This window comes from Bicyclus anynana, chromosome 14, assembly GCF_947172395.1.
Source record: "Bicyclus anynana chromosome 14, ilBicAnyn1.1, whole genome shotgun sequence".
Classification (NCBI taxonomy): domain Eukaryota; kingdom Metazoa; phylum Arthropoda; class Insecta; order Lepidoptera; family Nymphalidae; genus Bicyclus; species Bicyclus anynana.
This window is the reverse complement of record NC_069096.1, coordinates 2,456,297-2,469,996: the sequence shown is the minus strand read 5'-3', so window position 1 is coordinate 2,469,996 and position 13,700 is coordinate 2,456,297. Positions and strand designations below refer to the sequence as shown.

At 33.9% G+C, this 13,700-nt stretch overlaps 1 protein-coding gene across 1 annotated transcript in view; it reads left to right on the top strand.

Moving 5' to 3' along the window:
• LOC112057874 (uncharacterized) overlaps positions 1–10,732 on the top strand; it is a 90,423-nt gene extending 79,691 nt beyond the window's left edge. The window contains exon 16 of the mRNA XM_052885297.1: positions 8,445–10,732. Within this exon, the coding sequence (XP_052741257.1) occupies positions 8,445–8,600 (156 nt within the window). The 3' untranslated portion in view covers positions 8,601–10,732. The remainder of the gene's footprint in view (positions 1–8,444) is intronic.
• Positions 10,733–13,700: the final 2,968 nt, after the last annotated feature.

Here is a 13,700-nt window from a genome sequence, read left to right as displayed (position 1 = left end):
AATATATAATTATTTTTATGAAATGTTATTAACAACATATTACTTTTAGTCGTTATGAACTTAGTAATCAAAATAGAAACAAGTTAATTATAAAATTACTATTAGGTGTAGGTAAATTACTAACTATTTATAACGTTTTATTTAATAATAATAATAATAAAACACTTTATTTCACCAAAAACAAAATAACAAAATTTTACAAAAACAAACCAAGTAAAATACAAACAATGGTGTAGCGGCGGCCTTATCTCTAAAGTGATATCTTCCAGGCAACCGTTATTATAAGGAGTTCACGTTTACAAAGAGAAGTGGTTGGTGCGCAAATATCGACTTAAAATACTGTACAATAAAAAATAAATGAAATATACTTACATAAACTAAGAAAATTAAAATACATAAATACCAATATTAACATTAATAATATATATGTATATATATATACAATAAAATAAACTTACTTAAATTTATATTACATACCTAAATATATTACTGTGATAAAAAGTAGTCTTTAAGACGACGTTTAAATATATGAATCGACTGAGAATGACGAATATCCCGCGGCATTTATTTTGTTTGTTTATAAACTTCTATGTAGAGTTTGGCTTTAGTATATAGAAAGGCTGTTAACCAGATTTACGAGAAGTAATAAAAGCTGAAAGTTCGTAAGACCATGCTCCTTACCATCGGTAAATACGATAGGCAACTATAATATAATAGAGTTTGGACTGTGGTGGTTTTGGGAGGCAGCAAGCAGGTTTTAAGGATCCAACGCTCCGAAAAATGTACGGGAATGACATTTGCTATCGACAGGTCACGTGGTCAAGATCTGTCATTCCCATACATTTTTCTAGCTTTCGAAGCGTTTGCGATCGTGGAATGAGAATCGACGTGCCACTCGGCTATAGTGGCAGATCCGGAATTGTCCAAGTTTGAACCGCACTTTTTATATAGGTACATATATAATCAATAAACATATATATAATAAACATTAATTCTTTACAGTCTAACCTGATGGTAAGTGATGATGCAATCTAAGATGGAAGCGAGCTAACTTACTATCACCACTTTCGGTTTCTACACAACATTCTACCGGAACGCTAAATCGCTTGGCGGTACGTCTTTGCCGGTAGGGTAGTAACTAGCCACGGCCGAAGCCTCCCACTAGCCAAAAAGGTTTAGGAGTCTATATTTTAAGGAGCCTTCGCTGTAAGCCGTACCTAAGGTATCAGAAATAATATTATAGTGGTATATCTAACTGTCACTTAGTTACTAAAATTACATAGTTTGGAATTACTTATTTATCACTAAGTCCTCCTCCTCCTCCTCCACAAGTTAGTCGGCTTCCATCTTAGATCTCATCATCACTTACCATCAGGTGAGATTGTAATCAAGGGCTAACTTCTAAAGAATAATAAAAAAAAAACAAATACAAAATAATCTAATAAGTAGTTAGTAAGAACATAATAATTCCAAGTGCGTATATAAGCATACAATAATGACACATTTTTATAATAATTGTTTTCAAGAATGTATCTCAAGTAACGATATAATTGCAAATTCTGTTCCTTGCTTCTTTTTTGCTAAATTCTTGGTAAATGATAATATCACTTAATGCCAACTCAATATCACAATTTAGGGATCCTTGGCGTGTATTTATTGTTACAATAGTCTTAGTGATATTCTATTTACTAATGGATGCCGAAAACTTCGTTCGTGTCAACGATATTTTATACTATAGATATATTACGTGCCTACATTTTTTTTTATTTTAAAATCTTTGTTTCGCGTGAGTTTCTGTTTTCTAAAACTCCCGCAGGAAACACGTTTTTTTAAGATAAAACGTAAATAGTCTGTATAGATTCAATTTATCTATATACCAAAATATATCAAAATCGGTTCAGCAGCTCAGCCGTGAAAAGATAACAGACATGCGGAATTTTATTTCTGACTAGCCGACGCCCGCGACTTCGTCCGCGTGAAACACGATGTAAACTTTTAACTACCCCTATCCTACCCCTACCCTCCCCCTAGCCTAACCCTAGCCTACCCCTACCCCTACCCTACTCCTACCTACCATTACCCTACTTTTCTGGTTGATTTTTTACACCTTGTGTCCGAAAAACCCAAATATCTTACGTAACCCTATTTTTTCCAAAATATAATTTAGTCTATGTTACTTGTGGATAATGTAGCTTTCGAATGGTGAAAGAATTTTTAGAATCGGTCCAGTAGTTTTTATGCCTATTCATTACAATCAAACAATAAACATACAAACAAAGTTTTCCTCTTTATAATATTAGTATAGATAATATTAGTAAGTAATGGACATTTACTTAATGCTGCCCATTTCGTTCCAATCAAAGCCCAAAGTTCCAAAGTCATTTAAAATTTTATATATAAACTTACACACACATACACTTATCCGGACCTCTGCCTGTGTGTGTAGGTATATCACGGACTACTTATATAAAATGAATATAAAATAAAAAAGTCTTTTGTTTCCAAAATAAATCTTATAATTATTTACATTAAACTAAAAAAGTTTTAACCAAACCAAAAAGAAAAGTATTTTTATTGTACCATTTTTTGTGTATAATATTTATACTGTTAGGACTCATCCCTCTCTTAGGTGAAGACTCATTAAAGACAAAAATGGCAATCCTTGCAAAAGTCCTTCACCTGATAGGGGTTCCTAACAGGACTACTTCGTAAAAATAGTCAAGACAGCTGCTTCCTAGGACATCCAAATCGAGACTCGATTTTCGAAAAAAGGCGTGAAATCAATATATTTGATACTTCATCATCATCATCATATCAGCCTTTGGACGTCCATTGAAGGACATAGGCCTTTTGTAGGGACTTCCAAACATCACGATACTGAGCCGCCTGCATCCAGCGAATCCCTGCGACTCGCTTGATGTCGTCAATCCACCTGGTGGGGGATCGACCAACACTGCGCTCACTTAGGGACCCCAACGTCCATCGGCTCTCTGAACTATGTGCCCCGCCCGTTGCCACTGTGCGGGGCACATAGTTCGAAGAGCCGATATTTCATACTTATTACTAAGTAACTCCGGAACTTACAAATCTGAACGGAAACGTTTCGCTCTTGACGCGCTAATATGATCGGGTTTTCCGTCAGTCAGTTAAACACGTGCGAGCTATAATTTGCTCATTACTGGCTCGCGCCCGACCCTGCTAGTCGGAATCCACTCAAACCGGCTTTGCAAACAAGTTTTTGCCGCGATTGTAGTGAAACAGTTAAATATTTTATTTACAAACAACATCGCATTATTTGTTATTATATTTATGTAAAACGATTTTTTATTTGTTGTGAGAATTCTCAATAACTCTGATAACTAGGGCTGACTCAATAGCCAGACGTCAAGGTCGATTCCAATGGCTCGTATCCAATAGCCACTTCTAAGACGGTTTAATTGGAGAGAATGGAAATTCATAACATCAGTTCAGTGTGCCTAGTAGTAGATTTCAATATTTTCATACTATCGCGTTGACGTAAACGCAAATTTCTAAGGAATTGAAACGGTTGTGCAGTAGTGCCACTAGATGGCGTTGTTTTAATTCCTTAGAAATTCGCGTTTACGTTAACGTGATAGTAATAGTATGAAACTGCCACTAGGCCCTCAGTTCAGTGTGCCTAGTGGGAGTTTTAAATATTTTCATACTGCTAGATACTATCGCGTTGACGTAAACGCGAGTTTATATGGAATTTCCGATTTGAAAAATTCTTTCAGTGTTAATTAGCCCATTTATCGAGGAAGGCCTATTATCCCCGTATTCCTACGGAAACGGGAACCACGCGGCGTCAGCTAGTGCATAATAAGATATAGTAGACACGGTAATTTCATCTGACCATTTATCTGTCTTAAAGCGATTTATTAGTTTCTGATTTTTTTTTAAATAAAAACATCGCTTATATTGGTATGCGTGCACCCTAAAAGTAACAAGCGCCACACGAAAGTAAAATCACAGCAGTAACTCGGTAGTAAAAAAAAAGTTAAGGTTTCTTTCAAAGTAAGATATACCCACCTCATAAAACTTCCTTCCTCTTGGCAAGTTAACTAAAAATAGATTACGCGTATAACTGAGGTTAAGTAATGTAGGTATTCCTCACTGCAGATACAGGTGTGGGTAATCTACAACGGAAAAACCCAAACGTAGTAAGAAACCAACGCGTAATAGTAAACGGCGTTAGACCGGCGAGATCTTGACCTAGGTGACGTGGTTAGAGCATCAATAACTCAACGGTAAAGTGGTCGGACGCATCACCGAGGGGTGTTGGTTCCGCCTGCTGGACTATGTGTCGAACCAACACCTTTAGACAGTCTTTCCCGAGTAGTTGTAGGGGAATATCTATATCTATAACTAGCTGACACTGCGCGGTTTCACTCACGTAGTTCCCGTTTCCGTAGGAATAAGGGGATAATATATAGCCTATAGCCTTCCTCGATAAATGGGCTATCTAACACTGAAAGAAATTCTCAAATCGGACCAGTAGTCCCCGAGATTAACGCGTTCAATCAAACAAACAAACAAACTCTTCAGCTTTATAATATTAGTATAGATAATATTATAAATGCGAAAGTAAGTCTGTCTGTATAATGGTAAATAGGATCTTGAAGCAAAACATGGGGTACTTTTTGGTACTAAAATATTTTTTGATAGAAGGGCGTGAAATAGGGGTTGATGGTTAGTATGGAAAGTCCGTCATTTATAGAGTTGCAATTTTTAAAATTTGTTCATAAATCATAAAAAAATACAAAATGAAAAATACGAAATAGTGTAATTCAAAAATTTTTTTAATTCATCCCCTAAATTGGTTAAATAGGGGTTGAAAGTTTACATTTATTTCCACGCGGACGAAGTCGTCCAGACAGACTCCAGTCGCCATGACTGAAGGTTCGCTGTCGATTAGAGATAAGATTTCTCGTAGGTATCATGCTAAGAAAGTTATTTAAGAAAAACCCTAAATATAAGCTTAATGTTTTCCATTTCCTTATATATAGACGGTTCTTACAGAATGTAACATACTTAAAATTGTAAAAAAAACTTCAGAAAACTGTAACGGATGTAACTGTTAACGGATTTATTTGCTCAACGACTTTCCTTAATGGCGAATATTATGATCCAATGTCATCATTAGCAGCCTTATCTACGCTTGCGTATAATATTATTTTATAAAAAAAATTATAAAAAAATGTGACGAGCCGTTATCAGTATTTTCCCTAAAATGTTCTTAGTTATAGAAAGTTTAAAGATAAAGTGGGTATTGTATCAAAAATCCGGAAAAAACCCAAACGTACACCGTAAAATACCACCACGTGTTGGGTTGTCTGTATCTTTTAACTTGACCACGTTATCCTCAAGTCATAACAGAATGTAAATCTAACTAAATAGAATTTATGTGATCGGTTCATGACCTACGTGAATGAATTTACTTAATGTATAAACCAGGATCCGTGGAGCATTTTTACAATTGATTATTATCAAGTTAATTTTCCGTGAGTAGCCTTTATATTTAAGAAAGTTATTGATTCTGGTAGCTAACAGGGTAATAAAATTTTCTGAGCATAGTTACCTACTTTTTTTTATTTTTATTCTTTACAAGTTAGCCCTTGACTACAATCTCACCTGATGGTAAGTGATGATGCAGTCTAAGATGGAAGCGGGCTAACTTGTTAGGAGGAGGATGAAAATCCACACTCCTTTCGGTTTCTACATAGCATCGTACCGGAACGCTAAATCGCTTGGCGGTACGTCTTTGCCGGTAGGGTGGTAACTAGCCACGGCCGAAGCCTCCCACCAGCCAGACCTGGACAAATTAAGAAAATTTCAATCTGCCCAGCCGGGGATCGAACCCAGGACCTCCGTCTTGTAAATCCACCGCGCATACCACTGCGCCACGGAGGCCGTCAAACCTACTGAAATAACGTACCACGCAATAAATGTTAAGTTGTTAATTAAACCCGTTTTCTTATGAATTCAAATGAAACTTGGCACAAGTCATACTAACAGACAGACAGACAAAATATTTATATATATTTGGCTTGAATATCAATTACTAAATTAATAAAATTATTTGTTTGGAGGGCATTAAAGCCCTCCAAACAAAGTTTTCAAAATATCTTACAGTTATTATAAATATAAATAGAAAGATTCGAGCGAATAAGTATCAATAAATAACTAATTAAAAAGCATATTAAATATAATAGTTTTCTTGAGAAACAATACAATAAGAAACTTAAGCTATCTTATCCTAATAACTATACAAATCAAGCCCACGTGGAATTATAATGCAATTATTCCAAAGTATTGATTAATATTGCTTATGCAAAATCTATTCGCGCTATTTTCCGAAATTGCTGAACGAATTTTCCTGCATTTTCAAATACAGATAGCATATGCTATCTTATAATAGGTTGGTGATACAATAAATAGTTAATTCATCCTTAATAACAATTACACCACCATTCACACGTTATCCTTATTTTATGTCATTTGACGCAATTAATAAAGCGAAATTTCTTTGAAATGAATCATACATATAGGTATAGCACGCGACCTTTAAGTTGAACTATGATCAGATCAGATCAGATGTTCTCCGGAATCGGAGGCAGAGGTCATGTCCACTGGGTTATCACGGCTCAAAAGCATATAGTTACACGATATTATAACACATGTGAACTGTCTATTTGTCAGGGCTAACCACTGGAAGATTTGAACCGATTTTAATGGAACTTTCACTTTCACACAATGGAAGATAAAGGTGTTAATGGAGCAGCATAAAGGCTGCTTTTTATCCCGAAAAATACATGGTTCTTGCGGGATTTGTTAAAACAAAATTTCACGCGTACCTACTTAGTCGCGAGCATCCGCTAAGAGTGGATATAAGTCTACTTTCTCCAATTAATATGTCAAGGTTAAATATTGTCATATATTACATCACTGATTTTCCTAGTAGACCAGACGCTGTGAGGTATTGAGTGTACATAATACGAGCATTCTGTTTACAGTTTTGAAGTCATAAAAGCATGCAGATTACGATTCTGCATGTTACCAAGAGATTTGTTGGTCCATTATTTTGTTATACACAATGGCATGCATAAGGTTGTCGATCAGGGTATGCACTAATAATAAAATTAACAAACTGGAAAATTCTGTATTAAATAAGCACTAAGAAAACAACTCTTAGGGTATGCAGTACTTTAATGCGTGTATGAAGTGCACGCCACTGGTGTACACTACCTTTGGTGTCGGGGTATGGACTTGTTTGTACGAAATAGTTTACAGTATCAGTTTTAGTGCTTGTTTTATTAAGAATATCCAATGATATTTTATATTATAGATGGGGCATATACAATTATGTGGAAAATTTACTTAATTTCGTTTAGTTGCTTATTAAACAATGAACGTTATTTAAACAAATAATACCTAAATACAGTCTACAATGTCAAGTTGTGTGTTCAAGAAGTGTAAAAACTATACAAAATTGTGCATGTGTGTGTAGTGTAGCTAAATCCGAATCACTTTTTGCGGTGATTTTGTAAGGACCACAGATTAATCAATAATAATAATAATAATAATAATAAATATACTTTATTTGCACACCACAAAGACAAAAACAAGTGAAATAAAAAACGAAAAAACGAAACAAAAACAAATGAAATAAAAAAATATACATATGGAGCGTACGGAAGTCCATCTATCTCGAGTCAGTACGACACGAACCGTTGCATCAGTAATTTTTTCAATATTATTCAAGAAAAATGGCGTCTTATGTTTTTAAATATTTTAAAAACTGTTCTTTTAAAAAAAACTAAAGAAATAAGATTTTTTATTGGTAATTATTTATTATTATATTAAATACCGTGATTGTTGTTAGTGTTAAATAAAAAAAAAACAAATTATGAAAAAAAATTGTTTAAGAGGTTTTCAAGGAGACGCGTGACGTTTGTTTTTTTTTTATTGGGTTTCACCGGCTTCTTCAGTACGTTGCTTGTAAAGACTCACTCTGGTTACTCTGTGATTGGGACGTAACCTATCTACAGTATAAAATTATCATTGATAATATTCAATTTTGTATCATGACAATAATACAAAATTGTTTTATTGTACAATAATACAATTTACATTTACAAATAAATGTATTTTTTTTTACTAGATTAATAGTTAATCTAGTAAAAAAAACACAAGAAGTAAAAAATAAGCATTTTAAATGTCAATTTGATTTCTACGCGTTTATGAGATAAAAGGTCTTCAGAGACGGACAGAAAAATGACCCTGTGAGGGTTCCATTTTTTCATTTTGAGGCACGGAACCGTAAATTCGTTTGAAACTTAATGGGGATCCCTACAAAAGCCCTATGTCCTTTTGTAGAAGTATATCAGCTGGTGTGATGATGAATCATTTTCTTTTTCGTGCAGGGTAAAGGTGAAATGACGACGTATTGGTTGGAAGGTCGGACCGGTCCGTCCCCTGTACGGCCCGCCACCGCCCTGGACTGCACGCCTAGCTTCCTCGCCCGGATCCACTCGCAAGGCCGAACCTCACCCAGATACCACGCCGATAACAAAATTTGAAATAAACGTTAATTTTAATGTTTAATTTATATTAAACTATCTGACGCATGAGTCCCGTTCCCGAAGAAATATGGGTAATATACCCTTCCTCGAGAAATGGGCTATCTAACACTGAAAGAATTTTACAAATCGGACGAGTAGTTCCTAAACTTAGCGCGTTCAAACAAACAAACAAACAAACTCTTTATAATATTAGTATAGATTATAAAAGAGGCCAGCGACTCCGTCCGCTTGAAATTCTGTTTTCAATCTGAAAGAGTTTTTGGTGCCACAAAAGAATGTAATGAGCCTATTTGACTTGGCACAGACTTCAAAAAGTTTATGTAGTAGTTTTTTTTTTCAAATCCTAGGGCTTTTAATGTAGGTAGGTAAGTATATCTAAAAGTAAGTAACTGTGAGTCGTGTTTGGCGGTTAAATATTTTTATAAACAACAGTTTGTAAAATATATATATAACTTCCAAAGTTATCCTGTCTGCCTGTCTATTGTAATAAATAGCTATATTGTGAAATTTGGTCTGTGTCTTATGGACATTGGGGACTCTACCTACGGTTAGTAATCGCTAACAATTGAAATGCACCAAGAGTTTAATGACATTAATTAATGAATCATACATCAAGTTATTTTCTTAGGTTTTGTATATTATATACCTAATATAATTGTCATAACTTTAGTAGTAGAGTACATAATATACTTCTATCATTAGATATCTTCAAAGATTTAATAGCCTTCAGGCCGCAACTCTCACTAGTTACCACTCTACTGACCAAGTACCGGCAAGCGATTTAGCATTCCGGTACGATGGGTAGAATCTTCATTCTACCCATACTTCTGACGGTTTCTAAATCAACCTACTTCGTACCTCATCTAAATCAACCCGCTAACATATTAAATTGCATCTTCACTTAACACCTGATGAGTTCACGTTCATGTTCATCATATCGTTAAATGAAAAAAGTATTTTTTTTTTATTCTTTACGTGTTAGCTTTTAGCAATCTCACCTGATGGTAAGTGATGATGCAATCTAAGATGGAAGCGGACTAACTTGTCAGGAGGAGGATGAAAATCCAAACCCCTTTTGGTTTCTACACGACATCGTACCGGAATACTAAATCGCTTGGCGGTACGCCCTTGCCGGTAGAGTGGTAACTAACCACGGCCGAAGCCTTCCACCAGCCAAAAATCTATATATACTTATAATAAAACTGTAACAGGTCAAATTCTATACATTCAACATGTTTTGAAATTTTTATTTGGAGGGCATTAAACGTATATTCGATACTGAATAAGCCAAAAATATATTTCTTTAATTTTTTGTCTGTCTATCTGTCTGATCGGGTATCACGCTGAAACTACCGAATGAATTTAAATGAAACTTGGAACGATTTGAGACCATAAAAGTAGGTGTGGCGAAAATTAAACCAGAAGGGGGTGAAACAGGGTTTTAAGTTTATTTAGAAAGCCCTTCATGTTTCAAGTTTCATTTGTAAAAATTGTGTTATGCATACTAAAAAATATTAAAAATAACCCCCATTCAAGATGTTTCAAAATTCTACCCACTCTATACTATTTATGGGTTTTTCGATTTTAACGCGGACGAAGTCCCCTACTATAATATAATTATTCACTGGACCAAGTAGAACAACTAGACCAGGCAGATTTTTTTTCAGGATTACTGTCGATTTGATATTTTCGGTTTTTCCAAACCACCTGGCTAGGAAATAGTGGGATTTTTTTTAATACACTAAATTATTAGGATTTTTTGCAAAGGTACAGTACTCTTGAGACAATCTAAAAATTGTTTATACTAAAGATAAAAAAAAAGTATTTTTTGCAAAGAAAAAGTCGATAAGGAACTTTTTAATATAATACAAAAAATTCGCTACTCCCCAGCTCATTACTTTCTACTATATTAGACACAGGACAAGATTTAGCTTGCCTCAAATACCTACCAAAAATAGCCACCTAGGTCCTGAATCTGACAAATTATGAGCATTTTGTAACCTATGAAGTAAAGTATAATATCAAATTGAGTGTTGTAGAAGCAGCTTCAATAAATATCGAATTAATTAAATTTAAAAATTTAATGATAAAAAAATTTTGTAATTGATGGTAATAATAAACAATGGATGTCTATACAAAGTGAGCATTTATATTTTTTCCTTTATTCCTAAATATATATATAAAAAGTTATTCTAACTACTTATGCTAAAATTTTTAATGCATATTATTCGTAAAACTTATAGTTTTTGACTAATATGCAAAAGTATCTATAAAAAGTTTATCATTTACAAATTCCTACAGTATCTTCCAATATTCCTTAAGTTTTACCTAAATAAACAGTAATTCTAACTAATACCTAGTTAAAATAACTGTTTATTTAGGAAAATACTTTTCCTCATATTATTTGTAAAACTTGTAGTTTTTGATCTAGTCAAATCTAGTCAAAGTTGAAGTGGCCAAATTTCTACACCGATAAATGAATCACCTTTATAATTGTATAAAAGTCCATACAGTTTACAAAATCATCAGTCGTTCACACGCATCAGCAAAATGAAGTCCATTTTCCTTGTATATATCCTAAGCTTATGCCTCGTGTGCTTCAGTGTCCGCGTCGAATGCAGATGGATCGGGTCGGTCGAAAGTCCCTCAGTCGAAAACACGTCGATCGAAAGCGTCGATCGATCGATCGGCAATCAGTTAAATGTGATTAGTGAGAGAAAACTTGTGAGACGAAAACGTGAAGTTTTTGGTAGTTTGAATAAATGTGGAGGCAGCATGGTGTATTTTCGAGTGAGATGCATCTCTCTAGATGAGTAAGTATTTTGTTATTACTTAAACGTTTTTTTATTTAGATTTTTTGCATACTTATTGTATTTCTAATGATCATTTTTGAAGAGTTTTGAACTGCTTAAAATCGATTTTGTACCTCTTAGACCTAAAGAGATGGTAAAAATGTTTTTTTTAAGATTTTCTTTCTGAAGAAAGAAGAAAGAGGATCAGGAAATATTCTTAAATACAGAAATTACTGGGAAAAGCTATTTCCCTCGGTACGTACTTACTCGTAATAATTATGACAAACACACATTAGTAACAAAATTATTAAATAATAATATATCATTTATACTTAATTAATATATAAAAGATATATTATATTTAATAAAATTATATAATTATTTATTAATTAATATATATATCATATATAGGTACACTTCAATAATTTAAACATTAATAAAATACCTTTAGTATATACAGTTAACGATGAATACCCCTATATTTTTTGTTATATTTAAAAGAATTTAAGCACTAGCATGTTTATACAATAAGTATGTAAAAGTAAAAATAAATGGTATGTTAAAGTTATATTTAATTTTCGTAAAAACCAAATATATCTTATCATTCAATTTAAAACTTTTCATAGATACTTACGTAAAATAAGTTTTCAGTAAAAGAGTTCGCCTTAGTGCTTTTAATATTAAAGGGTTATCTGATTTACGAATATATTCATTCATTAATAGGCAAAGGTATTATTAGTTTTCTCTTTTTCTTAGTAAAACATACTATTACTTAAGATGGAAGTGGGTACAACTAAAGCTATTAAAATAAATATAAGTACTAAATAACATGTTACATTTCCGTTAAACTTGTTTAACAAGTTTGAACACACGTGAGGTGATATTTTTCATTGATATGAGGCTTTTATAATTATTATGAAATTTGATATTGTATTCAGGCGTTACTCTTAGTGAAAAGTCTTAAGTTCGAGTTTTTTACTGAGTCAATAAAATAGTGATTAGATTTTCTGTCACTTACCAAAATACACTTTTACATCATACCATAGTACTTGTAAACTAAGATAACTTGAATTATGACAACAGGTATGTACATATTAAAGTCCCCAAAGTTTCCGAACTAATCTCACAAACTACTGTAAGGATCTTCATACAGTTTTCACCTATAAAAAGAGGATACATCCTTATTGAGATCTAATAAAATAGTGAAAATTACACGAAAATTCTGTATGAAACATTTTTGACAACTATTTCTATAAAACTTCTACTTTCTCTATTAACTACTTTTGAATATACTTTTTCAAATACCCAATTAAGTAGCATCATCATTAACAACCCATATTTGGCTCACTGTTGAGCATGAGTCTCTTCTCAGAATGAGAGAGATTAGACTAATAGTCCACACTGACACAATATTTTTTTTAAATTCTCTTAATTAAACAATATATTAATTATTAATTAATTAAGTTTTATCATTATTATTTATCATAGCGACGTTTCCTTACTCAGTATTTTCTTTTACAGATATCAAAAGATGCGTGGTAGGCGGCATTTATCTCATCGTCATCGCCATCATCACGGGTAACCAACAGAACCAACTCGCTAAAAAACTACTGCCAACAACAAGACTGATACAAGTGAAAATAATATTAGTAATTTATTATTAATGTTAAAAACTCAAACCACAAAACGTGAAGACGACTTGATACGAGTATATAGGTTATTTAGAAATCGTTACAATTACCTTGAGCTAAAACAAAAATGTGATGTGAAAGCGATGACTTACGGATCCGCAACGTGGTCGCTAACTGAGACCCTCATAAAAAGGCTCAGTCACTCAGCGGGCGATGGAGCGAGCTCTGCTTGGGGTTTGAGTGATCGAATCAGAAATAAGGAGATCCGCAGATAAACCAAAGTCACTGATATAGCTCAGCGAGTCGCGAAGCTGAAGTGGGCAGGCCACATAGTTCGAAGAGCCGATGGACGTTGGGGTCCCAAGGTGCTGGAATGGCGACCCCGCACCGGAAAACGCAGAGTTGGTCAACCCCCCACTGGGTGGACTGAGGACATCAAGCGGGTTGCAGGGAGCCGCTGGATGCTCGCGGCTCGAGACCGTTATGTTTGTAAGTCCATGCAAGAGGCCTATGCCAAGCAGTGGACGTCCATCGGCTGTAAACAAAAAAGATTTTTGGTAAAATTGATGTGTTACTGTTTACCGATCACTACGGTATATATTATTTTAATTTTATTTTGTTAAAAATGGCATGTATGGCATCATATAAAAGTAGTCGACCACTTCTCCGCATCG